General features: G+C 60.2%; 4 protein-coding genes across 4 annotated transcripts; 2 read left to right on the top strand and 2 right to left on the bottom strand.

Annotated features, from left to right (window-relative positions):
* Nucleotides 1–205: 205 nt before the first annotated feature.
* Nucleotides 206–2,055, bottom strand: LOC136060183 (tyrosine-protein phosphatase non-receptor type substrate 1-like). Its single transcript, XM_065754515.1, has 5 exons — nt 1,945–2,055; nt 1,245–1,598; nt 840–1,154; nt 407–757; nt 206–315 (listed from the first exon to the last, which is right to left on the bottom strand). Exons 1-5 carry the CDS (start codon nt 2,009–2,011, stop codon nt 206–208), a joined length of 1,197 nt encoding a protein of 398 aa, XP_065610587.1. The 5' UTR covers nt 2,012–2,055.
* A 570-nt stretch (nt 2,056–2,625) lies between these two features.
* On the top strand, nt 2,626–4,894 carry LOC136060182 (tyrosine-protein phosphatase non-receptor type substrate 1-like). Its single transcript, XM_065754514.1, has 5 exons — nt 2,626–2,677; nt 3,228–3,644; nt 3,752–3,938; nt 4,086–4,125; nt 4,326–4,894. Exons 1-5 carry the CDS (start codon nt 2,626–2,628, stop codon nt 4,452–4,454), a joined length of 825 nt encoding a protein of 274 aa, XP_065610586.1. The 3' UTR covers nt 4,455–4,894.
* An 8,368-nt stretch (nt 4,895–13,262) lies between these two features.
* LOC136060092 (tyrosine-protein phosphatase non-receptor type substrate 1-like) lies at nt 13,263–21,296 on the top strand. The gene is made up of 8 exons (XM_065754380.1): nt 13,263–13,465; nt 17,612–17,965; nt 18,056–18,370; nt 18,453–18,803; nt 19,012–19,107; nt 19,256–19,277; nt 19,658–19,700; nt 20,090–21,296. The coding sequence occupies exons 1-8, from the start codon at nt 13,396–13,398 to the stop codon at nt 20,360–20,362; spliced, it is 1,524 nt and encodes a 507-aa protein (XP_065610452.1). The 5' UTR covers nt 13,263–13,395; the 3' UTR covers nt 20,363–21,296.
* Nucleotides 21,297–22,219: 923 nt separating this feature from the next.
* Nucleotides 22,220–25,681, bottom strand: PDYN (prodynorphin). The gene is made up of 3 exons (XM_065754381.1): nt 25,677–25,681; nt 23,379–23,520; nt 22,220–23,124 (listed from the first exon to the last, which is right to left on the bottom strand). The coding sequence occupies exons 2-3, from the start codon at nt 23,505–23,507 to the stop codon at nt 22,552–22,554; spliced, it is 702 nt and encodes a 233-aa protein (XP_065610453.1). The 5' UTR covers nt 23,508–23,520; nt 25,677–25,681; the 3' UTR covers nt 22,220–22,551.
* Nucleotides 25,682–26,651: the final 970 nt, after the last annotated feature.

Here is a 26,651-nt window from a genome sequence, read left to right as displayed (position 1 = left end):
TGAAAATGTTGTCACGCGTTCGTGCGGAGCTGAAGAATTCGCATCGATTTGGTCTGAAAAATGCGTGCAGCGAAGCAGCGGGGGGAGGGCGCGGGCGGGGCCCATCCCCAGCGCTGCGGGTGCGGTGCGAGCGGACCCCGCGGGGTCCGGTGCGGTGAAGCTCCGAGGAATCGCTCTCGGACGCCGCTCCCGTCCCGGCAGGAGCTCATTCTCGGTGCAGGCTGCGCTTGAAGAGGAAAAAGAGGCCGAGGCCGAGGAGCGCCTTCTCCAGCAGCAGGCCGAGCCATAAGCCGGGGCTGGACAGGAGACCGGCACCTGTGTGGGTGCAGGCATAAGTGTGGGGTATGGGGTACGCAGCCCACAGACCCCTGAGCTCTGCCCAGCTCGCCCTGCAGCTCTCACGCACTGCTGTCTCCCGTGGAGCCGTCGCTGGGATCCCACTGGGCTGTGGCAGCGACCCGCAGGGTGCCCGTGCTGGAGATGGGCTCCTGGTCCTCGTGCAGCACCCGGCAGGTGAACCTGGAGCCGTTCTTCTCCTCCCCCGCCTGCACCGTCACCGTGCTCCTCAGCTCGAACAAACCCCGCGAGGTCTCCGTGGGCTGCGGGGCGCTCCCCGCGTTCATCTCCGTGCCGTTCTCCAGCCACGTGACGGTCACGGCTCCCGGGTAGAAGCCCTGCACGCGGCACGTGAAGTTCACCGTCTTGTTCACCTCCACGGCGCCCGGCGGCGCGGCGGCCACGGACACGCTGGGGGGAACTGGGAAGAGAAGCAGCGCCTGGAGCCGCGTCCCTGAGCCCACGGCTCAGCCCCGCCCCAGCCCCGGGGTGGGAGCCCTCACCTCGCAGGGCCCGGCCCAGCGCGTACGTCCTCGTCAGCGGGGCCGCCAACGTGCTGTGCTGCACCTCGCAGGTGAGCTCCGAGCGGAGGTCGTTCTCACGCAGCGTCACCTGCACGGTGCTGGACGCGTGGTAGGAGGAGTTTGGCGTCTCCGGGCCGATGAGGGGCGGCTCAGCCCGAACCGGAGTGCCGTTCTTGAGCCATTTCAGCTGGATGTCACGGGGGAAGAACCCTCCGGTACTGCAGGTGAAGGGCACCGACTGCCCTGGCACCGCTCGGCGACGCGGCCCCGACATGGCCGGCTCGGAGGGCCTGGCTGTGGGAGAAGCATTGGCCCATCAGGGAGCGTCCTGCCCCTCCCGGCCTCAGCCAGGAGCCCACCAGGATGGACTGGGAACCCACTCACCGTGCACCAGCACCTCCGTGCCCTCACCGTGCTGAAAAAGCACGTCTCCAAAGGTGCCTTTACGAAACTTCACGCAGTGATAGGTGCCGGCATCCTCAATACGAACATCCCTGATGCGGATGGTGAAGTCTGTGCTGGACTCATTGACTGCTCTCATCACACGGGGTGGGAAGGAGCCTTTCTGATCAAAAATGGTTTCTTCACTGCTGCCCCAGCCCTTCAGCCACTTCACAGGGCCAACAGGACCTGATTCAGATGTCGTACAGTTCAGGGTCAGTGTCTCCCTCGTGGTCACCACCACTGGGCCCTGGGGCTGCAGCAGCTTGAAGTCTGTGTAACTCTGGGCACTCACACCTGGGGACAGTGACAGGTAAGTTTGGGGCTGGCAAGAGTCTCTAGTGCCCAGGTGCAGTGCAGGGCCTTGCTGGACCTCAGAGCAGGAGGCAGAGGGATGTCCCCATCCCTCACCTCCCTGGCAGCTGGCACTGTGAGGCTGCACTGTGGACCAAAGGCAACAGGTAGTTGGACGTGGTCAAATAAAGGAAAGTGCTTGGCTCTGAGATGCTGGAGATAAAAGCAAGCTGGAGGATGGGAGAGAATAACCCCAAATATCTGTAGACTTGAAGAAGTGATGTCTTGCTAGCAGCAATGGGGAGTGCATCCTGGGAAAAGCTGCAGCTGTGCAGGATCACACACTCACCTGAGGAATTCTGGAGCAGGAGCAGCACCAGGCAGGTGAGAGGCAGTGCCTGCAGTGCCGGAGTCATGGTGATAGTTATGTTCTGCTACCTGCTGCTGTGGCTCAATGTGGCTCAGACTGGTGGGGCCCCAGGCTCTCTTCTGCTAAAACGGGAAGGAAGAGCTTTTGGTTTTTCCAGTGACCAAGCTCCTCTCTGCAGCCCTTTGCAATCCCATAGGGTGCCCTTGGTGTTTGTGGCATCTTGTTCTGATGATCGTTCTTTGTCATCAATGCCACTCCCACTCTACTGCCACAGCCACCAACATGAGGCAGCTGGAGAGGTTGGCTCCAAAGTGGCATGCACCTTGAGCAGGGGCAGCTGCTGTGCTGTTGTAGAGGGCTTCCCTAGAGCCCTCCTGCTGCTGAGGCCATGCTGTCTTGCTGGGACCAAGGTGAGAGCTGCTCTGCTGCCCTGCACCCACCGCAGCCCCTCCAGCTCCACTCCCTGCACAGAGCTTGGGGCACCGACCTGGGATGCACTTTGAGGGTTAAGCCCCGCTGAGCTCCGTGCTGGCTCGGTGTCCTACCAGCTGCCCCGAGCAGGCACCAAAAGTGTTAACATCATGCGCTCGCTCGCCTCCATTTCCTGTGCAGCTTCTCATTTTCCTTCTGGAGTCCGAGTCCAAACTTTCGGCAGCACCGATGGCTCGGCTCCTGGGTGGGCAGCTCAGCTTCTTCCTGGCGTGGCTCTGGGGTGAGTACGGGGCAGCTCGCTGTGCTCAGCTCTCCCAGTGCCCGATCCTGCTGGCTGGCACAGCCTCTGGGTGCTCCTGGCTGGGAGGGGTTGATACGGCTGTGATTGGGTCTCTGCTGTCTGCGTGTTTGCAAAAACAAATCGTGTATGTGGGCTTGCATGGGGCTGTTTGGGGTGAGGGACTGCAGCGTCTCTGCACAGCCCACTTCCCATCCCAGAGCTCCTTGTCCGTTTCCCCCAGTGCTGGGATGTGGCACTTGGGTATGTGCCCAGAGTGAGGGGTGTACGGGGTCCCGTGCGCTGCGCCTCATTGCCCTGAGGAAGCCACATCTGAAGGCTTTGAGCAGGAGGGGCTGGGGGCAGCAGCTGGGCTCCTGTTGAAGACATTTAGCAGCACGGAGGGAAGGCCATGCTGGAGGGAGCCTGGAATTCCCCGTTTCCTCCTGCCCCATTTCCTCCTGCATCAATAGTGCCAGACATAAGGAATATATCAGGATTTGAAACGCTGAAGTGCTGAGTGAGCTGTGGCTGCTCTGCCTGTGCTGGGCAGCAGGGACAAGGCGAGCTGTCCCCTCCTTGCTGAGCTCAGCCCCTGCTGTGCTGTTGCTGTCCCCAGGTGCAGGTGCCCAGGAGAGGTGGAAGTTCAGGCTGCAGCAGCCCGAGGGCCGGGTGTGGGTGACCACGGGGCAGACACTGACCCTGACCTGCACGGTGCCTGGATCGGGTCCTGTTGGCCCCGTGAAGTGGCTGAAGGGCTGGGGCAGCACCAATCAGACCGTGTATGATCAGAAAGGCTCCTCACACCGTGTGACGAGGGCAGTGAATGAGTCCAACACAGATTTCACCATCCGCATTGAGGACGTCTGTCCCGAGGACGCCGGCACTTATTACTGTGTGAAGTTTAACAAAACGAACTTGGGTAACGAGGTGTTCACTCGTGGTCAGGGCACAGAGGTGTTGGTGCATGGTGAGTGGGCTTCCAGTCCATCATGACCCCTTCACAGCAGCCCACAGCCTGACCCACGCTGCCCTGTGTCCACCACCTTCTCCCTACTTCACTTTGTGTCCCCACAGAGTCCTCTCCGTTCCCCAGCATGGAGGTTACAGCTGCTGTGCTCTGCTTTATCCTCCTCATCTTCATCCTCGCCTTCTGCTTGTACCGCAGGAAGCAGAGGGGAGAGGAGCAGAGCCAGCACGTGGCCGAGGTGACTACAGGCAGCTGCTTGCCCTTCCCTGTCCCATGCTGTGCAAAGACACCCAGGTTGGTACCCCCACTGCTAGATGCTTGGCTGCAGTTCAGGGAAAATACCACGTTGTTTTGCTCTGGGCCTGGGTGATGTTTGCTGTGGGTGTGGTGAGGAGCTCATCTGCCTTGTCCTTGCTCTGACAACTGTCCTTTCTCCAGCAGTGAAGTCCAGGATGCAGAGAACCCGGTGCTGCCCCACCAGGTACGAGCGTGGTGTGGAAATAGGGCAGGCAATGTCAGAGCAATGCCCTGATGCAGCTGTGCTGCTTGGCACTGGCGTCTTTGCCCAGGAGCCCCAGGGATGCAGCAGCCACAAGGCCGGGGTGGTGCTGGGAGACCACCACTGTGTGTGGGAGCTGCCACGCAGGGGAGATTTTGGCAAGGTTTTCTACGTTTTTGCAGCAAAGCAGCGATGTGAACAAGGACATCCACTACGCCGACCTGCAGCCTCTGCCCACGGCACGGTGGCCCAACAGAAGCCCTGATGCTGAACGCTCTGAGTACGCCAGCATCAGGGGAGCTGCCAAATAAGCCGGCCCTGCTGCACTGCTGGGGCAGGAAGCAGAGGCACCAGAAAGAAGAAGTGGAGCTGCTTGCAGCTGGCCAAGCTTGGCACAAGGAGCTCAGAGCTCTCCTTCCCATCTTGGTGGCCATGCCGGGCAGGAGCAGGCTCAGCTGAGGCTTGGCAGTGCCTCTCCAGGAGCCAGCAGCTCTCAGAGTGCAGGATCAGGGCACTGAGCTGAGCACCTCTGCCTTGTGCAAGCCGTGTGGTGCCAGGAGGACTTCATGGATGTCTCCACCAACACAGGCCTCCAGGGCTTTCCCAGCTGAGTAGATCCATGATTTGTATCATCCCATCACCACACCGAGCTCATCCTCATTAAAGCCAGCAAACAGCCGTGCCTCCTGATGCTGCTGTGTTTGGAGCCAGAACGATGCTGCAGGTGCTGCAGGGCCCTGCAGACGTGTGGCCACCTTCGTGCTCAGCCCCCCAGCAGCTCCCATCAAACAGGGCTGGGATTAAATGGAGCAGAGCCCCAGCTCTGCCCTGACCCCCCTGGATGGTTGGCGAGGGGCAGGCTGGGCTCCCTGTCCCTGCTGCCCTGGCACTTGCCATACTCACTCCCAGCCCACTCCTTCCTTCTCTCAGTATTCCACATCCTGTGGCCGCAGGCCAGGAGGAGGACGGAGCGAGGTGGAGGCAGGGAGCTGTGTCACAGGCACTTTTCCTGCAGAGAAATCATTGCAGCTGCCTCTGACCTTGAAAACTGTTTGCACTTATCAGCTTTCAACTATTTTATCTGCTTTTCTGTGAAATAAAAAAAAAAGAGAAGTGAAAGAGGACAGTGTAAGATATCTGCATGTGTGCACGCAGGGGAACCGTATGGGGACGCGGAGATCGTATCAAGGGGAGAATTGCTGCAAGGGGAGGGAAGCCACTTGTAAAATTCATTTGCATGGCTGAAGCAGCATCCTCTGCACCAGGGGACGTGTTGTGCGGATGGTTTTGGGATTATTCTGTGGGGAGCAGCTCAGAGGATGCAGCACCCAGCGTCCTGCACACGGTGCTGGGTGTTTGAAAGGTGCCCAGTGCCTGTCCCCCTCTGCCCAATGCCAGGGGGCACCCGGGGGCTGTGGCATGGGAACTGGGATGGAGCTGTGGAGCTGGGAGCTCTGCAGCTGAGCGGAGCTGATGCTGAAGCAGGAGCTGCTGCACATGGGGCAAAGGGGGCCTGGCCCCGTGCTTGGGGAGACTGAAAGCAGGGAGAGACCTCGCAGACAAGGGGAAACGAGATTTGAGGGCGTTCAGTGCTTTCGAAGCTCTGGGCTGGGCCAGGAGGGGGGAAATCCAGTTTGATGCAAGCATATGTAAAGCAGCAAGGAGCAAGGCACGGCGGAGCACTGTGCACCTAGGAAAGGCCCAGGTCTGCAGCTTACGGCCCAGGAGAGGGATTTGGTGGTTATTAAAGGAAAATCCTTTAAGCCATCAGCCCGGGGTGTGCCGGCAGTGAAAGCACAAACAAGAGCCCGAGCGTGGACACAAGGTAGGAGCGCACCGGGCAGCGCCTCGGGGTGCAGCGGGGGGTCCACGCACAGACAGTGGGGTGGTGGTGGGATCCGAGCTGTGCCCCCAAAGATGTCTGCTCCACCTCCAGCCCTAAGAGCTGGGAAACAGTTCTGAGGCTGCAGGGGCTGTGCCCGGAGCTGGTGTGGGTGGAGCGGCTGTGGGGAAAGCAGCGGGGAGCACGGGGCTCCAGCAGAACGAGAGCAGTGACAGTGAGTGATTAGTCCTGGGGGGAGTGAGCGATGGACCAGGTCAGTCCGGCAGTGAGGGGAGGGGGAGGGGTGGTTAAAAAGCAGTGAGGAAGAGTGTGGGCCCTGGATGGGGGCACAGCTGGGTCGCTCCCGCGTTGGCTCCATGATGGCAGCACTGGGTGCCAGGGAAAGGGGACGCTCTGCCCATCCCTGGGGGGCAGGGGGGGCTGGCAGTGCTCACAAGGGAGAGGGACAAAGCTGAGCCTGTGCTGGAGCCAGGGCTGAGCAGTTGGGAAAGGAAGAGGACAGGGATAAATGGGTGGAAAGCGGAGTCCCGGCTGGCTGTGCCTCCTGCTGGGATGGGCAGTGCCTCAGGGCCGCCCTGTCCAAGTTGCTCTTGCTCTGTCCCCATCCCTGTCCTCACCACCAAGAGACTGGAGTGTCCAAAAGCCCACAGGAAGGTGGGACCAAGAGCATCCAAAGTCATAGGAAACCCCACAGGGACCCCACAGTACCGTTGGGTCCTGATGATGCCTCAGGGAACGTGTGACGCTGTGGGCATCCCATTTTGCTGTGGGGACTGGGTGATGCCATGGGGATACCATGCCAGGACACCAATGAGAAGCTCTGTGTGATGCCAGTGCCTGTCCACAGGCACCTGCTGGGCTCTGTGCTGCCATCTCAGGGGACAGAGCAGCTCAAAACCCAACAGCCCTCCATTTACCAGGGCAGCATTTTAGTTGGAAAGCAAGGAACGAAGCAGAAGCAAAGCAGTGACATGCTTTATGCTGTTCCTGATTTATTTTGTGTCATTCTTTTTGAACCTTATTCCTCGGTTTCTTGCTTATTGTGGATTTTTATTAAAGGGGATAAACAGGGCTGGGATTTGGGGTTGTCATAGGAACTGCTTCAGTGCTGCAGCCTCACTGTCAGCTTTATCCTTCCCCCCAGTTTCCTGACATGGAGAGGCCTCGGCTCCCTCCAGATATTCTTCCAGCCCTGTAAGCTCAGCCTGGACACACATTATGAGGCACTGCCATCCCTCAGGAACGGGGCTGTACTGGGGCACTGTGGGACCCCATGTATCCCTGACTGTGGGGATGGGGTGCCTCATTGGGGTGCTCAGGTCTGTGCCATGCCTGGGGACATCCACAGGAGCCTCGAGCTGGGCTCTGAGCTGAGGAGGAGGGCAGCTCTCTGGGGGATGCTGCTCACCTACATGGGTTATCTGGTTATGCTGGGAACCACCCTGCCCTGCCTGGTCCCCTTTCTGTGATGTCGCTGGAGCTGCGGGGCAGGTTGGGGACAGCCCTTCTTCCCATTCCCCATCCTTCCTGCCCAAGGGCGTTAGGGGACAGAGAGTGAAAACGAAAGCTGTCAAACACATTTAAAAGGAAATCCTTTACACCCGGTGCTCATTTAGCCCTGGCGATGCTCCGCTGGGGGGATGTCATTGAGGCCACGGTGCTGGCAAGGATTACAGAAGGATTTCCAGGGCTGTGGGACGAACAGGAACATTCAGAGCCGAAGAAAGACTCACTTTGTGCTCTCGGTGTTTGATGGGACATTGCCTGGGGACGGCTGCCATCGGAGCCGGCACTGCTGCCCCGCCCGGGACCGGCACCCGCGGGGGCAGTGGGGCAAGACGAGGAGGGGGGGAGGGTCCTGGTGACAGCGGGGCCATCCCACGCTCCCCCTGTGGGGTCAGCTGCAGGTGGCACGCAGCACAGCTCCCTGCACGCATCCTGCCCCATAGAGCTGTGTGCGCGAGGGCTCAGGGGATGCGCAGCGGCAAAGGGGTTTTACATAGGAAATGAGCCGCTGGGGAAAGAGGGGGGGGGGGGGGGGGGGTGCTATGGGGTTGGGCGGGATGCGACGGGAACCGCAGCTCCCAACAGCACGGGGCGACCTTAAAGCTCTCCCGCACTTGGCTGCAACCCCAGCGCTGGCATCGCCCCGAGCCCGGCACAAGTGCCCCTCTTAGGAGAAGTGCAAAGCAAAGGAAAAAAACATTGAGAGAGGCAGCGGAGAGCTGCAAGCAGGAGCAGCCCGGCCGCGGAGGACGTGCCCGTGGGTGCTGCCAGCGCGGAGGGGCCGTGCGGTGCCGGCGGTGCGGGATGCGGCCCCGCGGGGCTCGGAGTGCGGGGACGGCGGCACGGAGGGGAAACAGCGCTGTCCGTAAATAATTGCGGCTGACAGATCCATTTCTTCCCCAAGGTTCAGCCTTAATTTTATAATGGTAGCGGTAACTATGGCAACGTGTAAAAATAACGTATCCCCGAGCGAGGCAAATTCCCCGTAAACATCTCCCACTTCCAGGAGAGAGGGGACGGGGGAGTCCCCCCCCGTGGGCACGGCAGCACCCCGCAGCCGGGACGGGTCGGCTGTTTGGGTTGGGATCCTCGCGGTGATTAATTAACGGCGTTAAGCGCTTTTACGCCCCGCGATGGCGATTTCATTTGTTAATCCTCCGGGCGACGCGGAGCTCGCAGCAGCTAATTGGGTGGATATCATTAATGCTGGCGGTCAGATTGCTAAAGGGCCGCTTTGCGATCGCTGGAGCGTTTCATCTGTGCTTTACACGATTGAATTTCATGCCCCGCACACGGGACGGGCTCCCCACAGACGTGCACCCTCTCTGCAGACATCAGCTGGTGCTCACACACATCCCTGCCATTCCCGGGCTTCAGGGTCCCGCAGCACATCCAGCACGAGCACGGGGAGGAAGCGATGGGCTGAGATAACGCGCCGTGATCGATCCCCCTCGTCTGGGTTTTTGTTTCCACGTGCAGCTGCCACAGGACTTTATCGGGCAGCAGTGAGGTACAGCCCAGGGAGCACACTGAGCGTTATCTGCTGCTGCAGCACTGGGTGCACTCTTGTGATAACAATTTGCCATCAACAAAGGACTCTGAGAGAACGCAGAGACAAAAACGGCGGAAGAAAATCAAGGTGTTGTCACTCCTCTCTCGGACAGATCCTCACCCTGTCTGCTGGGGCACGGCCTGAGAAGGGGCCGAGGGTTTCTCCAGCACTGCTCCACGGGGCTGCAGACTCACGGTTTGCCCCCGTGCACCCTGCAGCACCCAGGAGCCCACTGACTGTGCTGCTGTTCCCTGGGGAGCATGGAGTTGAGCATGCCAGGATGCACACAGCCTCACTGCCAACTGTCCATGCCCAGTGCAGATGTCCCACAGTGCCCCGGAGTTCTACAGCCAAGGTGTGCAGGATCAGTCCCTCTGCTGATTTGTGACAGTCCCCACGTGTCCTCGGGCATCATAGGACCACAGCACCCACAACAGGAGAGCAAAGCCTTCTCCAGAGCCTGAGCAGGACCCCGCTCACCAACTTACACCACCCCAGTGCTCACAGCAGTGAGCACGTCCCCACCAGCTGCTGTCCCTAAAGCTGACTTTTCTCCCTGTGTCAGCAGTTCAGCCCAAACCCCGTGTCCCTCTGCTCCTAGGGCAGGCTGCCAGGCCAGGGCAGGATGTTGAACACCTTTCCTGCTGTTACGCAGCCTGGTAGGAATTCCCCCTTGGAAATGTGTAGGGCTGTGTTAAGGAAGCCTGGCAGAGTTATCCCAGTGCCAGCACCCCACAGAGCACCAACGCAGGGCAGGAGCATCCCACATGCACTGCAGCAGTGGATGTGATGCAATGCTGCTCTGCACGGGATGTGGACAAACAAACTGTATATCTGTACCTAGTGCATCACTCCCAGCACCAGCATCCCTCCCCATCCCTCCACACACCGAGCAGTCAGAGCTAAACTGCTCCATAAATGCCACTTTATGGACTTCAAGAGCACCACATTCCTGGCAGAGCACTGCAGTAGCACCGGAATGGAGCAGGCTGTGATTAGGAATTTGTCTCCTGCCCTGCTGTGATAGGGGCAGGGATCCCACCCCTCACTGTAGGATCCTCGGAGAAGGAGCTGTAATGCCACAGCAGAGCCCTAAATCACCCCTGGACAAAGCAAAGCTGCTCCTGTGAGCAGCCTCCCCTCCAAGCCCTGCTTTCAGCAAAGCCACACTTGGCACTGCAGGAAGAAATCAGCATTCCCATCCTGCTTTCTATGGCCATCACAGCTGCACTGTGGCCATAACAAAGCACCTGCAGCTCATTAACATGGCATAAAGGGGTTCCCGGGTGCTGCACCGTTTCCTTTCTCAGCTGTGTGATGCTAGGTGCTGCAGGGTGAGCATGTGGTGAGTGGGTACGATGCACTCTGGCTTTATCAATGGGGATTTGCTGGGCTGAGCTGCTCTTCCGTTGGTGTCTGCTGCCTTTGGGGTGCAGCTTGGATGCATCTGTGTGCTGCTTTGTGCATGCAGGCTGAAGGTCACTGCTTCCCATCTCTGTGTTGGCATATTGCTTGTTAGAAGTTAACATCAGATAAACTAATTTAAGCTCCTTCTGTACTGGATGTCTTGGGCTAAGTTGGCATGGTACCTAATGAAGCTGAAGCTCCATTTGTTGTGCTGGAAGCCCTAAATATCAGCAGTGTAATTGGAGCTCCCTCTTTAAGGAGATGTTTGTGTGCTTTTCTCCCAGCTGAGGGCCCTGTGAGGGCTGAACCCACAGCTTGGGGGTGGGGTGGGGGGTTCTGCAGGATGTGTGCCCCCAAACTGGAGCTGTGGGTCAGGATATGACCAGGTGGCTCTGAGCTTCTGTGGATCCGTGCGAACCTGAGTGCCACATGTGTGCTATTGGTGGTTGTTGGCTGCTTGGAGACAGCTGTGAGTCTGCATAGTGAGCTTAGATATGGATATGGTCTGCTTGAGATCCTCCCTGCGAGGTGATGCTGCTGCTACAGCTGTGGCTTGTCCCGACTCACCTTCAGGAAGCTGTTTGGTGCTTCAAAGCCACGAAAAGGGTTGAGAACAGTCTCAAACCCCTCCTGTGTGCCAGCAGCCGCTCCCAGGGGCTGGGATCTGGCAGTGTGAGCCTGGAGCAGGAGCTGTGCTCCGGAGCACGGAGGGACCACGGGTGCAGCACTGGTGCTCCACAGCCTCCTGCTCACGTGCACAGGGAACCTCTTGTGATGGTGTCACACCTCCAAAGCACCGTTTTCCCATTTCTCCGCCTTCAGCACGGGGCAGGGGCCGCTTCCCAGGCCAGCTCCTCTGCGCCCCGCATTCCAGCACAGGGTTGCAGGCAGCGAGGCAGCCCATGCTGCCCATATGCTCCGTATCGGGGAGCAGGAGCGGCTCTTCCCGGGAAGCCCGCGCCGCACCATCTGCTGTGCTGCGGTGCCTCCTCTCGCAGAGCTTTTTTAAGCTCCAACTTTCCTTCCCGAGCGCTCTGCTTGCGCACGGGGCTGTCTGTGCTCACGGGGCTGTCTGAACCCGCAGCACTGAGCGGGAGAACAGCCCAGACAGGCTGCAGGCAGCCGGGCCCCCAGGAGCTGGGCTGCTGCTTCAAAAGAAAGGGGATTAGAGGCAGGGCTGCGTCCCACCGGCACCTTGCCTTGCTCTGCTGGTGCCGCTCCCAGCCGTGGGGTGAGAGGTGCTGCAGGATTCCCTGCAAACCGTAGCTGAGCTCGTGTCCCCCTCCCCGTGAGAAGAGCTGAGTTATCACCGCACTGCCTGTGCAAGAGGCCAAAAGCCAAACGCTGCTGCTGGCTCATGTGTTTGCCAGATGTAGGAAGGGGAAATGAGGCAGCAGCTGTGCTGGGCTCCTGGGAGCAGCAGTGGTTGGAGCTGATCTGGGGGTCCCGGGTTGCAGTGCGGCCATCCCCGGTGCTGTCCCACCTCCGGAGCACGTGAGGTCAATTAAAGCTGGATGTAATGCATGGGTGTAGCTGTACCGGCAGGGCCGAGGGGGTGGTTCGTGGCACCAGGAATGAGAATGCAGAGAACACACCCGGGCTGAGCTGCGTGTGGATTGACGGTGCCAAGACACTTCAGCTATCTTTGCTGTTTGTTTATGTGAAGCTCTAAATAAAGCCGACAGCCCCAGCGGCTGCTGGGGAAGCAGTTGGAGCTGCTGCTTGTGGTGGTCCCGGCACGGCTACGGTTGCTGCCCTTGGGTTGAGCCCCGTGCTGGGTGCTCTGCTCAGCTCCTGTCTGCAGGGCAGTGCTTGGCCCGTGGGTGAGCAGAGCACCAGGAGCTGCCAGAGGTGGCTGTGTGGGGTGCTGGGCACCAGGCTGGTCCTTGAAGTGCCACAGGGTGGTGGGAGGAACTGCAGTGGGAGCAGATAGATGGGAGAGACTGTGTCAGGGTGCAGCAGGGACGTGCATCCCATGGATGCTCTCTCCCTCAGCTCCATCTCCCACGGTGGTCACTTTGCCCTCAGGCTCTCATCTCTTTGGGCTGTGGGCTCCCTTCCTCTGTGCTGGATGTGCTCCTGCTAAGCCTGTTGCCTGCTGGATGAGGGGGTATCTGTGTGTGCCCAGGAACTGGTGCAAGGCTACTGGGGCTCCTCCTTCAACCTGCCCTGCACTACAGTCCTTTCTTTGCATGGCCTTACCCTGATGGGCCAAGCTGCCCACCCCACGTGGAGTCTCCAAATCAGCCATTCACACTTCTGCTGTGGGCTGTTCTGGCTCAGCCACTGTCTCTGTGTGCTCTCTCAAGCTGCATTAAATGCTCCCTACAACGGGAGCACTCCGTGCCCCCACCACCTTTGTGCTTTCCCCCATAACCCCACCATAGCAGCGCCGGGCTGCGTGCAGTGCTTTCCCCAGCATGCGATGCCTGGGGCCACCGCAGCTCCAACCACCGCTCCCCACCCCGCGTGGGCTGCCCCATCCTTCCCCGCATCCCTCGGGGGAAGGGGGGGGGGGAGGGGGGGTTCTCCCCCCAGCCCACCTTAAGAAGGCAGCTTGCGGTGTCCCGGGGGGGGAGCTCCCACGCACGAGTTAGCCAGGAGCCAGGCGGTGCCGGGCTGCGGGGAGCCCCGCCGCCACCGGGGCCGCTGGAGGTGTCAGCGCAACGGAGGCGGTGCCGCGGAGGGGCGGTGCGGAGCGGAGCGGTGCGGAACGGCCCCGGGGCCGCTCGGGGCCCGGTGAGGTCCGTGCGATCCGCACCGCGCTGCGGCGTGGAGGGGGATGGTGGGGGGAGGGGGGGTACGGCCGTCCTTCCTCATTTACGGGCTGAGAAGTGCCGTTTCCTTCTCCATCCGCGATTCTGCCTGGCTGCTCGGTTGGGTTTTGTTGTTGTTGTTCTCTCTGAAGCCGTTCTGCTCTCTGTTCCCCAGGAGGAGCCGGACGATGGAGCCCCGTCCCCCCGCCTGGCCGCTGCTCTGCCTGCTGCTGCTGCTCTGCTCGCCCTGCTGCCCAGGTGAGCCCCGAGCTCTCGTTTTGCCGTTTGTTTTCCCTGTTTCCTCTGCTCCCGTCCTTTCTGCCTCCCCTCGCCCCGCACCGGCCGCGATGCGGTGTCTCCGCGCTTCGCTATGACCTTTCCAGGCGATGACCTCCAGCGCGGGGCCCGGGCTCCATTGCTCCCAGCACCGAGGCGTTCATCCATCCCCCTCCGCAGCCCGATGCGGGAATTAGGGACGTGAAGAGGCACGTTGCTTCCACCCCTTGCCAGCACCCCGCCGGCTCCGGGAGGGGCACGTCTTCCCCAGCACTGCTGCGGGCGGGAGGAGGGCAGCCTGGCGGGGAGCTCTCTCTAAAACCCAAACCTTGTTTTTATGGCTCCCTCCCCTCCCCATCCACCTTGTCCTCGCTGCTCGCTGCCCAACTGTTGAGCTCCAGTGCAGTGGGGCTGCACTCTGTGCTGTTCTCTCTGGGGCAGCTCCGTGGCCCCTCGGGTCCCCCGTGTCTCCTCCTGCCCTCACCACGGCCCCGTTGGTCCCATAGGAGAGTGCTGTGAGAAGGGACAGACAGTGCTTACCCCGGTGTTTCCCTTCCCCTGTGGGAGCAGGAAGTTTCTTGGCCCACCAGGAACAAAGCCCTGCAGTGGGTGCTGCTTTCAAGGATGTTTCATTTCTAGAGTGTTTCGGTGTCATTAATCTCAAGCGGTAGCGCAGAGGAGCTGGGCTCCTTCTGGCCTGCTGCTGTCTGTGGGCTTTTTGGGGGACAGGACAAACTTTGTGTGGCAAAAGCGATGCATCTCACCATTGGATGTTTTGCTTGCTTGGCTCTGTCCAGACCCCACATCTCCCCCTGCAGTGAGCTGCACGCCCTGGGCAGAGCCGTGCCCCTCCAGACCCACTGGAGACCTTTCCCCTTGAATCTGTCCTTCGGCACAGAGCTGAGTGAGAACTCCAACAGAAAGCAAAAGCTTTCGACACAACACTGCTCGCTTTCCTAATTGCTCACCCGCAGCTGGGGAGCGTTGGTCCCGAGCTTTGAGCTCTGGGCTGCTGAAAGCCAAAGGAGGTTTTGGCTGTGAGTGCTGCCCCAGTGTAGCTGCTGTGATTTCCTGCCATGGCAGTGGCTGAGGTGGAGCTGTTGAGCTCTATCTACCAAGTGTGGCCACAAAGGGACTGACCCCTTTTATTCCACTGGGACAAAAAGATCCGTCCTGGCCCCGCAGTGGGACACGGGGTGCTGGGTTTCCTGTTGGTTGGAGAACTGCTTTGTATGGGTGATGGTGCAGGCATGCAAACCTCACTTCCCATGTGGGTTTCCAGTGGGGACCGTCTTTCCCCATCGGTCTAGCTGTGCTGCAGAGGAGCTGGCAGGGGCAGTGCTGCTGCAGGAAGCAAAGGATATCTGCAGGATATCTCCCTGTAGGGCAAAGAGCCCTCTGTGAAACCTCATCCTCTCGCTGCCCTGCTGGGTGAGCTTTGCTCAGTGAAGGGCCTCCCCAAGTCAGAAAGCTGCTCGGCTGTGGGGCTTCAGCCACAGAGCTCAATCTCTGCTGCTGCTGTAGGAGGAGAACCCACAAACGACAGCAGTGCGTGATCCGAGGCGTCCCCTGATGTCACCAGTGTAAAATAGAGCCCCTCCTATCGCCCTGCCTGGGATCTGCACGGCGCTGGGTAACCATCCCTGGGTCTTTTATCCTCCAAAATGCTGCTTCCAGGCTCTTTTTATAGCCAGCACCTGTTAGTTTCCCCACAGCCTCCCTGTGCAGGTGAAATTCCACTGGGATTATTTTGGGGTGCCACGCAGTACCCGCATGCCGGCGGCCAGCTGCACGCCCCGCTCCATCCCAGAGCTCCTTCCTTGGTGCCTTCAGAAGGAAAGCTATTTTTACCGGCCCCAAGCATGCGGGCATCTTCTGAATTAAAGCCCGGCCTCTTGCAATCTGTTCAGTATCAGATACTTCAAAAGGTTGAAATGGAGCAAAAAAAAAATCAATGTGTCAGCGAGATGGAGAACTCACGGCACGTGGGGATGGTGCGTGCTATGAGCTGGGTGAGAACAAGGAAGGAGAGAGGTCTGCATGGTGCAAGGGGAAGCTGGCTGTGGGGCAAGGGCAGGGGGAGGAGGTTGGGTGGAAACTTTGCATTTCTCGGCTCGCTAGGGGTTTTCAATCAACTTCCCCTTCGTGCTTTCCCATTGCGAGGAGTGGGGGCATGGTGCTGCTGGGGCTGGGAGCAGGTTGTGCCTGGGAGGTGTTCCCAGTTTGGGATTGCTGGGCTGCACAGGGTTGGTTGTTATCCAGGAGGTGTGAGTGGGGCTGGTGGAGGCAGCGCTCTGTGGCTGAAGCTCGGGTATAACAAATTTCCTGCAAATCCTGAGTGTAGCAATCTGAAGAGCGCTGGGCAAGCAGATCTGTGGGAAAATCTCTAAATTAGCACATGAAAGAAGAAAAAAATAGCCAAAAGCTGCATTTCACTCCGAGCTGAGAGACTCTTTGGAGCCGTGTGATGACGGAGCCCCAGAGCTGCCAGCACAGAGCTGCCAGCACTGGGGGCTGGCGGCAGCCCTGGCAGCCCCAAGCAGGGATATGCTTTCTGGCTGAGCAGTGCGTGTGCCCCAGCCCTGCTGTGGTGCCCATGTCTGCTCTGAAGCCCCCAGACCCCAAAGCAGGCATTCTTTCTCCCCTCCAGGCACGGCGCGTGCCTCGCCAGGAGTGCAACAGATGGAGAGAGGGAGGATGCAGAGGGAACACGTGGATTGGGGCGGGCTGTGCTCAGTGGGGCTGTACCAGGCTTCTGTGGTGTGATGGGTGCTGTGGGTGCTCGAGGGGATGGGGTGTGGGTGCACACTGCCCCACTGTGAAGCCAGGAGCACTGCATGAAGTGCTCATCACGCAGTGCTGAGGGGGCCCAGCTCTGGCCCTTGCTTCCTGCAGCATGACCCTTCCTGCATTGCAACACCTCGTGCTTGTGCGTGGGCTTTGTTTGCTGGACTGAGCAGAGAGAGACAACAGCAAAGCACTCATGGGGTGGTGCAGCTGCCTTGGGCACATAAAGGGGCTGGGGGTCTGTCCTGGGGGTGGTGGGTCTCTGTGCCCAGAGCAGCCCTATCCCGGTGTGGGTGCAGTCAGGGGCAAGTGACGCTTTATGACTTCCTCTCTGCATTGCTCAACTGCTCTTGTGAAAAGTCTGCAGGCAGTGGAGGGGCTCAGGACGGGCTCACCAGCTGAGCTGGCTGTGCTGTGTGCTGGTGGTGCCCAGGGCTCTGCTCTGGGACAGCTCCCCAAACTTGGCTGTCACCCCAGAAGTCAGCTCTGCTTGCATGGTCACTGCTGGGATGGGAAACAACGGCTCAGCTTGTCACTCAGGTGGGACAACTTGGCATTTCCACTGTTGTCTTTTGGCATGGGTTTGGTTTGGTGCCACGTGTTAGCTCTGGGGCTCCAAAGGGAAGCACTGAGGGCCGATGCTTCTGACTGTGCCAGGGTATGGCTGCATTGGTCTGACCTGGGACCTCCTGGTGCAGGAGAGCTGGATGCAGCTGCAGCCCTCTGTGCAAAGGGCCCGTGAGCATGCTGTGGGGCTGCAACTGCCCCATAGCGTGTGCATGGCCCTTCCTTGGTTGTGTGTGCACTCCGGATGCTGGCAGCTGCAGCAGGGGCACCGTGCTCAAATCCGATGGTCTTTGGCTAGCCGTGGCCCTGCTGCCAGGTCGCAGTATGGTCATGTCAGCTCTCAGCTGCTCCCAGGCTCTGGGAGGCTCAGGAAAGGTGCAGTGCTCCCGTCGGGGCACACGGCGGAGGCACAGCGCTGCGGCTGCAGCCTCGGTGCATCCAGGGGACGGCTTTCCTCTGCCGGCAGTGGAGGGAATGGCATTGGCAGCAGCTGAGAGCTGTGCGCTGCTGGCACGGGTCGGGGCTGGGGGAGACTCGGTGCAGAAAAAGCGAGGGGAGATTGGTTTTCAGCGTGGTGCAGCACATGCCCTTGTTTCTTCTTGACTGATGGCAGTGGGATGTGTCGGGAGCACTGGGCTTGGATTGACTGCACGGAGCATGGCACACCGCTGCCCTCTGTACTGGGGGCACTGGGTTCACAGCTCTGGTGCTGAGCTCGGGGCTCTCCTGTGGTCAGGAGGGACAGGGACTTAAGGAGCTTTGCTTCGTCCCCAGGTGTGGGTGCCCAGAGTTACACAGACTTTAAGCTGCTGCAGCCCCAGGGCCCAGTGGTGGTGACCACGAGGGAGACACTGACCCTGAACTGCACGACATCTGAATCGGGTCCTGTTGGCCCTGTGAAGTGGCTGAAGGGCTGGGGCAATGGCAACGAAACCATTTATGATCAGAAAGGCTCCTTCCCACCCCGTGTGATGAGAGTAGTCAATGGGTCCAGCACGGACTTCACCATCCGCATCAGGGATGTTCGTATTGAGGATGCCGGCACCTATCACTGCGTGAAGTTTCGTAAAGGCACCTTTGGAGACGTGCTTTTTCAGCACGGTGAGGGCACGGAGGTGCTGGTGCACGGTGAGTGGGTTCCCAGTCCATCCTGGTGGGCTCCTGGCTGAGGCCGGGAGGGGCAGGACGCTCCCTGATGGGCCAATGCTTCTCCCACAGCCAGGCCCTCCGAGCCGGCCATGTCGGGGCCGCGTCGCCGAGCGGTGCCGGGGCAGTCGGTGCCCTTCACCTGCAGTACCGGAGGGTTCTTCCCCCGTGACATCCAGCTGAAATGGCTCAAGAACGGCACTCCGGTTCGGGCTGAGCCGCCCCTCATCGGCCCGGAGACGCCAAACTCCTCCTACCACGCGTCCAGCACCGTGCAGGTGACGCTGCGTGAGAACGACCTCCGCTCGGAGCTCACCTGCGAGGTGCAGCACAGCACGTTGGCGGCCCCGCTGACGAGGACGTACGCGCTGGGCCGGGCCCTGCGAGGTGAGGGCTCCCACCCCGGGGCTGGGGCGGGGCTGAGCCGTGGGCTCAGGGACGCGGCTCCAGGCGCTGCTTCTCTTCCCAGTTCCCCCCAGCGTGTCCGTGGCCGCCGCGCCGCCGGGCGCCGTGGAGGTGAACAAGACGGTGAACTTCACGTGCCGCGTGCAGGGCTTCTACCCGGGAGCCGTGACCGTCACGTGGCTGGAGAACGGCACGGAGATGAACGCGGGGAGCGCCCCGCAGCCCACGGAGACCTCGCGGGGTTTGTTCGAGCTGAGGAGCACGGTGACGGTGCAGGCGGGGGAGGAGAAGAACGGCTCCAGGTTCACCTGCCGGGTGCTGCACGAGGACCAGGAGCCCATCTCCAGCACGGGCACCCTGCGGGTCGCTGCCACAGCCCAGTGGGATCCCAGCGACGGCTCCACGGGAGACAGCAGTGCGTGAGAGCTGCAGGGCGCATGCAGGGAGGGGTGGGATGTCACCCCCCAGGGCAAGCTCAGGGTTTCACTGGAATGCAGCTCAGGGACTTTGTACTGAGGGACACTGCTGGACATCACCCTTACTGTGTGCATGCTGACCATGGCCGCAGGGTCCGGGGCTTTCAGGTCTGTACTGACATTTCTCACGTGTGGTTCCCATTGTAGAAAATCTCATCTACGTGGCAGTGGGAGTGGTGTGCACTGTGCTGGCGCTGCTGGTGATTGCAATTCTCTACCTCATCCGGACGAAGCAGAGCAAGGGTAAGGATAAGGATACCACGTGTGTTGCGTGGGGAGCAGCTGCTGAAATGAAGTCCAAGTTCTGAGAAGTGCAGTGTGTGTGCTGGCGTGCCTGGGGAGGTGGGGGCTCACTGCACATTTCCTTCCTAAACTATTTCTCCCCTGGCAGGTAAGAGCTCTCCGTCTGCCAGGTGAGTGCACATTTCCATTCCCTGCAGTGCTGAGTTACTGCGGGTGCTCAGGGCTGAGTGCCCCCATCCCACAAAGGGGTGCGCTGCACTTCCCTTTATGGGTAGCAGTCAGGGGTGAGAGCTCTGGGGTGGGCCTCGAAGAGGAGAAGGGAAGATGACATCCCCATCAGCTGCTTTGTGATCCTGTCCCCAAGTGCTTGGCTCTTGGTGAGGCTGAGCGAGCTGGTGGGTTGGGGTGAGCCCCCAGCACCTGAGCAAATCCTCACCAGGGGGGCTGCGTCCTACCCAAGGACTGTGCTTTGCATCTGACCCCACCTCAATCTGCTCCATCACATGAGAAGAGGTGTGTGGTGCACCTGAGCCCTCGTTTCCCCTTGCAGGTTACACGAGCCAGAGAAGAGCAGCGGGACCACCACCACCCAGGTGTGTCACCTTCCTCGGGGACCCGAGGGGGGGGAAGGGGGGGGACAGATCAGCCCACAAGTGTGGGAGAAGAGGGTGGAGGCTGTGCACGACAGTGCACAGTGTCTCAGTGTCTCCACGCTGTGGCCGAAGGGAGGAGGAGCTGCAGTACTTCCCAGCATCATTTCTGCCTTCTCTCCTCCTCCCGGGAAGGTGTGGCCTTAGGACTGGAAGCAGCTGCACGAGGCAGTTTGTGGGGTGGTTTTGCATTTGGTGGTTGTGGGATGGGCACAAGGCTGCTGCATGGGCAGTGCATGCAGCTGGCGTCGGTGCTTTGGAGAACATTTTGGCACGGGGGTGGGGGCTCACTTGGCGCTTTCCAAAAGAAAACCTTCTTGTGTCTCACCCAGGAGTCCGACCCCAACAACCTGACCTATGCCGACCTGAACTTCGCCAAAGAGAAGAAGAGCATCCGCCGCATCATCGAGCTGAGCCAGCAGTCGGAGTACGCCTGCATCCAGAGCAACAGCAGCAGCAGCAGCAGCCAGCAGCCCACCAGCAGTGACAACCTGACCTACGCCGACCTGGACATGGTGCACCTCAGCAAGGCACCCCGGCGACCCCCCCCGCGCCCCGAGGAGAGCAGCTCTGAGTATGCCAGCGTCCAGATCCAGAGGCAGTGAGCGGGGCTGGGGCTCACAGGGGTCCTGGTCTCTCCCCTCACCCCGTGGGGGGACTTTCTCAGCAGCACCAATGGCCACGATATCTGTGTTCTGGGATGGGAGCGCAGCTTTCAGCACTGTGCCTGCTCCTGGGGGTTGACTTCTGTTTGCGGACTTTTGGGGTGGCTTGAGGGCTCCTTGCCTTTGGGACCCCTCTGCTTCCCCCACCCGGGCTTGGCCGTGGGGGACCCCTGCGTTGTGCACTGGATTTGCTCACAGAACCCGAGGATGCGTCGCTGGAGAGCACTGCAGTGCATCAGGGACTGGGATGGTGCCTCCAGGCCAGGAGCCCCCAGCTGCCTTTGGGGGCTCTGCTACGTGGAAAACAAACTCTGGCTTTAAAGGAAGGATGTCAGTGTCCACCTCTCTTCCCAAGTGTCTCTTCTGCGGGCTCTTGCACTGACGCCAATAGAACTGGGGGCTGCACAAAGCGAGCTGCAGCTGATTTGCTCCATCACCAAACATCTTCCTCCTCTGCACAGCCTGCAGTTCTGTGCCCCGGGCTTGTACAAAGCACGCAGCCCCCTCTGGCCACTCAGCCCTGTGTATTTGGGGCCACAGTGTGCCCCCCCTCACCGGGTACAGCCCCCTTCCCCCACCCCCCAGTAACGTTTAACATGTTCTAAATGTTTGCCATGTAACTCTTAATTTTAGAGCTCAGCCCCGGTGTTTCGCGTGTTGTACGTGGGTGTACTGCTGTGTACGTCGCACTAGGGTATGATGTGCAAAATGAAGGACCAGACCTCTGTTAAAAACCCCAGAAACCCCATAGAGCTTCTGTCTGACACACACACCCTGCTTGGATGTGGGCTGGGGCCACCAGCAGCTCCCTGCAGCCTGGGGTGGAGGGGACATGTCTTCTGTGCATCCTCTGCCCCAGGACCCACCCCAGCACCCATGGGATCAGTGTGTGGGGGCAGGGGAGAGCCCTGTGGCACTGCTTTGGGATCTGTATGACTGCCTGTACTGACCGTGATATTTTTTCTTCTTTTTTTTTTCTTTTTGCTTGCAAGATATTTTTATAATAAAAGTGGAAAGTCCTGTGTGTTGGTGGCTCTCAGGGTTGTCACTGTGACACCTGCCTGCGTGGTGGTGGCCAGCAGCTCATGTTGTGGTTTTTGGATGGGGTTCGTCCAGTGCAGTCCCAGTGCTGCAGCAAAGGGAAAAGGAGGAGGAGAGCGGCCTGGAGGTGATGCTGGGGTTGGAGTGGTTGGTGCTGGAGCCCTGAGCATGCATCCCCCAGCAGCTCGGGGTGCCTGCAGCCTTGGGCAGTGAGGCTATGGAGAAGTTTGGCATGGGTTGAGCTTTGCTGGCACAAAGCTTCTGCTGTCGTTCATGCTGTGTTCAAAGCATGTATGGGGATGGGATGGTCTGGTCACCATGCTTGGATTCACAACCACAGCATGACCTCAGGGTAGCAGCAATGGGGTTTGTGGGCACTCTCCAGGTCCCAGTTTGGGGTGTGTGATTCCCCTCATGCTGAGGGCTGGATCTATGCAGAGGAAGATGATGCTTGGCACCCACCATGGCTTTGTTGGCATCTACCTTTTATTGGCTGTGAGGGGAGCAGGGGGCCCAGATGGGTGAATCAGAGAGTGTTCTTGTACCAGGGAAAGCAGTGGGACCAAGTGGGCGCTAGGATGAGCAGGATGCAATGGGTGGACTGGGGAAGGGATGGGAATGCTCAGCCCCCTGCTGCCCTGCCACCACACCACCCCTCCCTATGGCCATTGTACAGCCCCCCCCCAGACCTGCCAGCTGCATCCCATCTCTGCTTGGGCTCATCCTTCCTGGGTCTCAGAAGCTGTTGCCTCATCCATCAGCTGTGACGGTTTCCAGCCCCTGCTGTGCAGCTGCAGCTGTGGCAAGGCTGGGGATGCATCCCCACTGGATGTGCTGCCAGCTGCTGGGGGGGGTGATACTGTCCCCTGGGTGCACGGAGTCCCTAAGGGGGGTGTGCAGGTGAACCGGAGAGAGACAACAGGGGGCAGAGCTGAGGCATCTGCAGGGCTGGGGTGGGGGTGGCAGAGCCCATGGCCCTTTGAGGAGGATGAGGTGAGGATGGTGGCAGCTGCTTGGAGCTGGGGACAAAGGATTGGGTGACGACACCGATCGGACTGGTGGCACAGGGACCTGTCCCATGCCAGGCTCTATAGGTCTAAGACCTCCCCTGAGTAGGCGCTGGGGTCCTCATCGGAGCGCGTGGTCACCTTGAACTGCCGCCGCAGGAAACCCCCGTACCGCTTCTGATTGTCCCACTTGAGCTTGGGGCGGATGCGGCGCATGAAGCCCCCGTAGCGCTTGTGCAGCTCTGCCAGCTCCTGCCCCTCGGCCCCCGCACCCTCGGGTTCCTCGCCCCCCCCCGGCCCGAGGTAGTCCTCAGGGGCCGCCCGCTCTCCTGGATTGTGGCCGAATCCCCCCGACTTCTTGCTGAGGCCGCCCTTGCTGTGGGCGTTGTCACGCAGCAGGGACAGCAGCCTCCCCTTGGCCAGCTTCTTCATGAAGCCCCCGTAGCGTTTGGCTGGTGCCAGCGGCAGCTCCTCGGGGCTGGGATCCTGCTCTGGCTCTGCCTCTGCCTCATCCTCTGCCTCCGCTGGGGATGGGTCTGTTCCTTCTGTCCCCTCGGCCAGGACCACCAGTGGGGCCAGGAGTGCCAGTGCCTTCCTGCAGCTCTCCCACTCGGTGCCAGGTGGAGAGGAGCCCTGGCATTGCCACAGGCACATCTGCAAGACAGAGGCCGTGGCATCACTGGCATCACCCAGCACTCAGGTACCACTACCCCATCCATAGCCATCCCATCCCCCGGATCCATGCTGCCAAACTCACAAGAAGCCAAACACCGTGCCTTCCCAGTACAGCTGAGTGCCTGCGACCATAACCCTCAGACCATGCACCACCACCCCATAACATCCCCATGCTGTACCTGCAGTTGTACCCCAATGCTAAATGCTGGGGGCTGCTCGGGGCCAGCACTCACCAGGGGTCGGATGCTGCTCTCGGTGCCACGTGCCTGGTTGGCGCAGAGGGAGCACTGGGTCGTGCAGTCGGCAGAGGCTGCTGCAGCCAGGGAGAGGCAGAGCACCAGCACCAGCACCCGCTGTGCCATCGCGCCCCGCTGCCTGGGGAGGGTGAGAGCACAGTGAGCATCACCTATCTGAACCTGGAGCTGGGAGCCAGCACCTGTCCGTGCCCAGAGCCCATCAGTGTGCAGCGGGCACCTACCTCCTCCACCTGCTCCTGAGGAGCTGTGCCTGCACCCACGCCACTCACCTTTGGGATCTGTGATCCAAGTGACGCTGCAGGACACTGACCCCGTGTGGGTTCATGCACAAGGACCGAAGCCCCACCCCAGCCCTTGCACCACCCAGATCATATCGTTTGAAGGCTGAGTCTCTCGTTCTTCCAGCGTCACATCTCTGCAATATCGTGATCGCGCGTTTGCGTGGCGCAGAGGGGATGAATCAGCCCTCCCCTTGGCCTTGGGGAACAACACGGAGCCGCTGGCAGAAAGGAGCAGGGGATGTGGGGCAGGAAGGGGACAGTGGGTCACCCACCTCCAGCACAGCCTTGCCCCGTGCTGCATTCCCTGCATCTCTCATCCTACCTGCTGCTTCTGCATGGGGAGGGGGAGAACGCTGATCCCAGGCTCAATCCTACCTGCCATCTGCGACCACCATCCCCCAGGCTCTGAGAGCTCTGCATGAGGCCAGGAGGGCTGCAAACACTGTGCAGTGGGTCAGAGTGGGGCTCCAGAACCCCCAGCTCCACCTGCAGCACCCAGGGGCCATGGTGCCACCAGGACAGGCAGCAAGAGTCAACCCAAAGGGGTGTGCTGCCAGCACCCCACTGCCTCCAGACCTGCTTGTATCCAAGATGGGAAGGCATGACCCAGAGGGATCTGTTACACGTTAATGACGCATATTAGAGACTATTGTATTCTTCGGCACTGTCTGCTAATGTACTCTAATTGGCGCCGATGAAGAAACGTTAATGCCGCTGTATTAATTCATGCTAAATTAAATTTGAATTTGAATTATCTGCACCATCGTGTGTCGAGAAATCTGCATTCCTCGGCTGAGCTGTGCAGCCCGAGTGCACCACCCCGGGATGGGCACGGCAGCACTGACAGCCCCTGCTCACCTCAGTGCCATCGAGCGAGGAGAGAGGACTCACCTGCTGCTAAGGTAAATGCCAGCTGTGCTATCGTGCCTGGAAGCTGCAGCCCTGCAGTGTACCTGATGTGAACATACCTTGGCTCAGACATCCCCATGGAGCTCTGCTGTTCTCCTGCTGCAGGAGGAGGAAAGAGTGGGGCAGGGAGAGGGGAGGCAAGGCAGGGCTTTAGGTGAAAGTGGAGAGATGCTCGGAAAAGGGAGAGACAAAGGGAAGAGGAAGAAAAGTGGGGTTGGAGTTTGGGACCATGGGACCTGGAGCACCCAGAGGTGAGCTCTGGCTGGAGCATCCATCCTGGGGAATGCATGATCACAGCAGTGCTGCAGGGGACTGGGGTAGCTCTGGATTCCTACCCATGTCCTACACGTGCTGCATGCTTGCTCCTTCTCTGCCCCTTTTCTGTTCAGGTTTTTGCTGCCAAGACATGGGACAGCCCCAGGTTTGTCTGTGCACTGGATCACAGCCCCAGCTGCACCAGCTCAGAGGGATGGAGAACAGCCCTGGGTGCTCAGCAGGTGTCAGAGCACAGCACAGCCATGGAGGGCTTTGCTACCAGAAATCACCCCTTCTATCTCTGAGCATTTCTACATAGAGCTGTCACCGCGCAGTGCTGGTGCCCGGGCTGCGCGTGTTTCACCCAGACAGCATGGGACCCTACAGACACTTGTGGAGGAGCAGAGCCTGCTCCCAGCAGCTCCTCCTCTCCTTACAATGACCTTTCGACCACAATCACAGCACACCCAGCGTTGTGCCATCACCCATCCCACTCCCTCTGCCCTCTCCCTCAGCTCAGCTTTGCTCCGGGGCTGTGCTCTCTCCATATGAGCACACAGACATGGCATCAGCATCACCCCGAGCCCCAGCAAAGTGATGCTGCGAAACCGCCGGGGGATGAGCGGGGCACCTGCGGCGAATGTGTGAATCTTGAAATAAAGCAAGAAAGCAACGAGTAAAGTGCGAGATGCTCCCAGCACGGCAGCTCGGGGATGTTTCGAAACAAACTGAGTCACACTCCCTCGAGCAGCAGCGATGCCCAGCAGCAAGGTGCGTGTGGGGAAAAGGAAGGGAACCCCAAATCCACGCTCGCGCGCCCCATCCCTACCTGCTGTGCGCCCCGTCCCGCCGCGCTGTGCTCGCAGGTCAGGCTGAGCTGGGCATGGGCCGCGCTGGGTGCACACCGTACTCACCGCCCGCCCGCCCGCTTTTATGGCCACCGAGTCTCCTCCTGCGGCGGGGCCCCACTCCGCTCAGCGCTGCGGAGCCAATCGGGGCGAGGAAAGCTGTGAATAATCAGCCCCGCAGCATCCCCGCCACAGCCCTGGTGGGCTCTCTCGCTGCAGCCCCGGGGATCGGGTGTGAGGCCCCTGGATTCCTCCCTGGTCACTGCTACCCTGCAGGGGTCCTCAGTGTGGGCAGTGGGCAGGGGTCTCTCTCGGCTGCTGGGTGCTGAATGCAAGCCCTGCCTGAGGTGTGGGAGATGGGGAGCCCCCAGCATCATGCTCCCAGCTTGGGAGATGCCCCAGCCTCGTGGTGAAGTTGGGGAGTGGATGGAGGCCACCCAAAGAACAAGGGGCAAACCCAAACTCCTTCTGGGACAAAGAGGTGAACCTAAAAGGGTGGGGGGAGAGTGGTGGTGGGAGGCAGGGAGCCCACGCACCCTCTTCTTAGCCCCGTACCCTGGGCACATATCTCTAAGCCCAATCTGGAGATAAGCAGTGCTGGGGAACCCCCAACCCACGCACCACTGTGCTCCATTGGCATCCTGACAGTGCCACAGTGCCCACACACCAGACCAAGGCACCCTGTCCCCATCCCATCCCTATCCCATCCCCACTGCCCCACCGGCTGCAGTGCAGCCCGCCCTCTCGCCTTGAAGACGGAGCTATTTTTATCGGTGCTCAAGAGGGATGTTTCCCAGCAACCTGCCTCTCTCCCCGGCTCGAGCAGCAGCTGCCGGACGCAGTGCCCGCACTCAGCCTTCCTGGTGCACAGGGGCATGGGCACAGCTGGGAGCTGGCTGCCTGCGCTGCTACCAGAGCCTTTGGGGTGCCGCATGTGGACAGCACGTGGCACCTCG

Source organism: Cyrtonyx montezumae, unplaced genomic scaffold (genome assembly GCF_038088225.1).
Source record: "Cyrtonyx montezumae isolate F1298 unplaced genomic scaffold, pur_monq_1.0 scaffold_9, whole genome shotgun sequence".
In the NCBI taxonomy this organism is placed as follows: domain Eukaryota; kingdom Metazoa; phylum Chordata; class Aves; order Galliformes; family Odontophoridae; genus Cyrtonyx; species Cyrtonyx montezumae.
Note: the sequence above shows the minus strand (reverse complement) of the source record. Positions and strands in the feature narration are given on the sequence as shown.

Bases quoted from the DNA above. Each gene is read 5' to 3' on its own strand.
- LOC136060183 (XM_065754515.1), bottom strand. From the start codon at position 2,011: ATGACTCCGGCACTGCAGGCACTGCCTCTCACCTGCCTGGTGCTGCTC. The intron at 1,155-1,244 runs GTGAGTGGGTTC...CTTCTCCCACAG, and splicing joins CACGGAGGTGCTGGTGCACG to CCAGGCCCTCCGAGCCGGCC. The intron at 758-839 runs GTGAGGGCTCCC...TTCTCTTCCCAG, and splicing joins GCTGGGCCGGGCCCTGCGAG to TTCCCCCCAGCGTGTCCGTG.
- LOC136060182 (XM_065754514.1), top strand. From the start codon at position 2,626: ATGGCTCGGCTCCTGGGTGGGCAGCTCAGCTTCTTCCTGGCGTGGCTC. The intron at 2,678-3,227 runs GTGAGTACGGGG...TGTGCTGGGCAG, and splicing joins CTTCCTGGCGTGGCTCTGGG to CAGGGACAAGGCGAGCTGTC. The intron at 3,645-3,751 runs GTGAGTGGGCTT...GTGTCCCCACAG, and splicing joins CACAGAGGTGTTGGTGCATG to AGTCCTCTCCGTTCCCCAGC.
- PDYN (XM_065754381.1), bottom strand. From the start codon at position 23,507: ATGGCACAGCGGGTGCTGGTGCTGGTGCTCTGCCTCTCCCTGGCTGCA. The intron at 23,125-23,378 runs GTGAGTGCTGGC...TCTGTCTTGCAG, and splicing joins AGAGCAGCATCCGACCCCTG to ATGTGCCTGTGGCAATGCCA.
- LOC136060092 (XM_065754380.1), top strand. From the start codon at position 13,396: ATGGAGCCCCGTCCCCCCGCCTGGCCGCTGCTCTGCCTGCTGCTGCTG. The intron at 17,966-18,055 runs GTGAGTGGGTTC...CTTCTCCCACAG, and splicing joins CACGGAGGTGCTGGTGCACG to CCAGGCCCTCCGAGCCGGCC. The intron at 19,278-19,657 runs GTGAGTGCACAT...TTCCCCTTGCAG, and splicing joins AAGAGCTCTCCGTCTGCCAG to GTTACACGAGCCAGAGAAGA.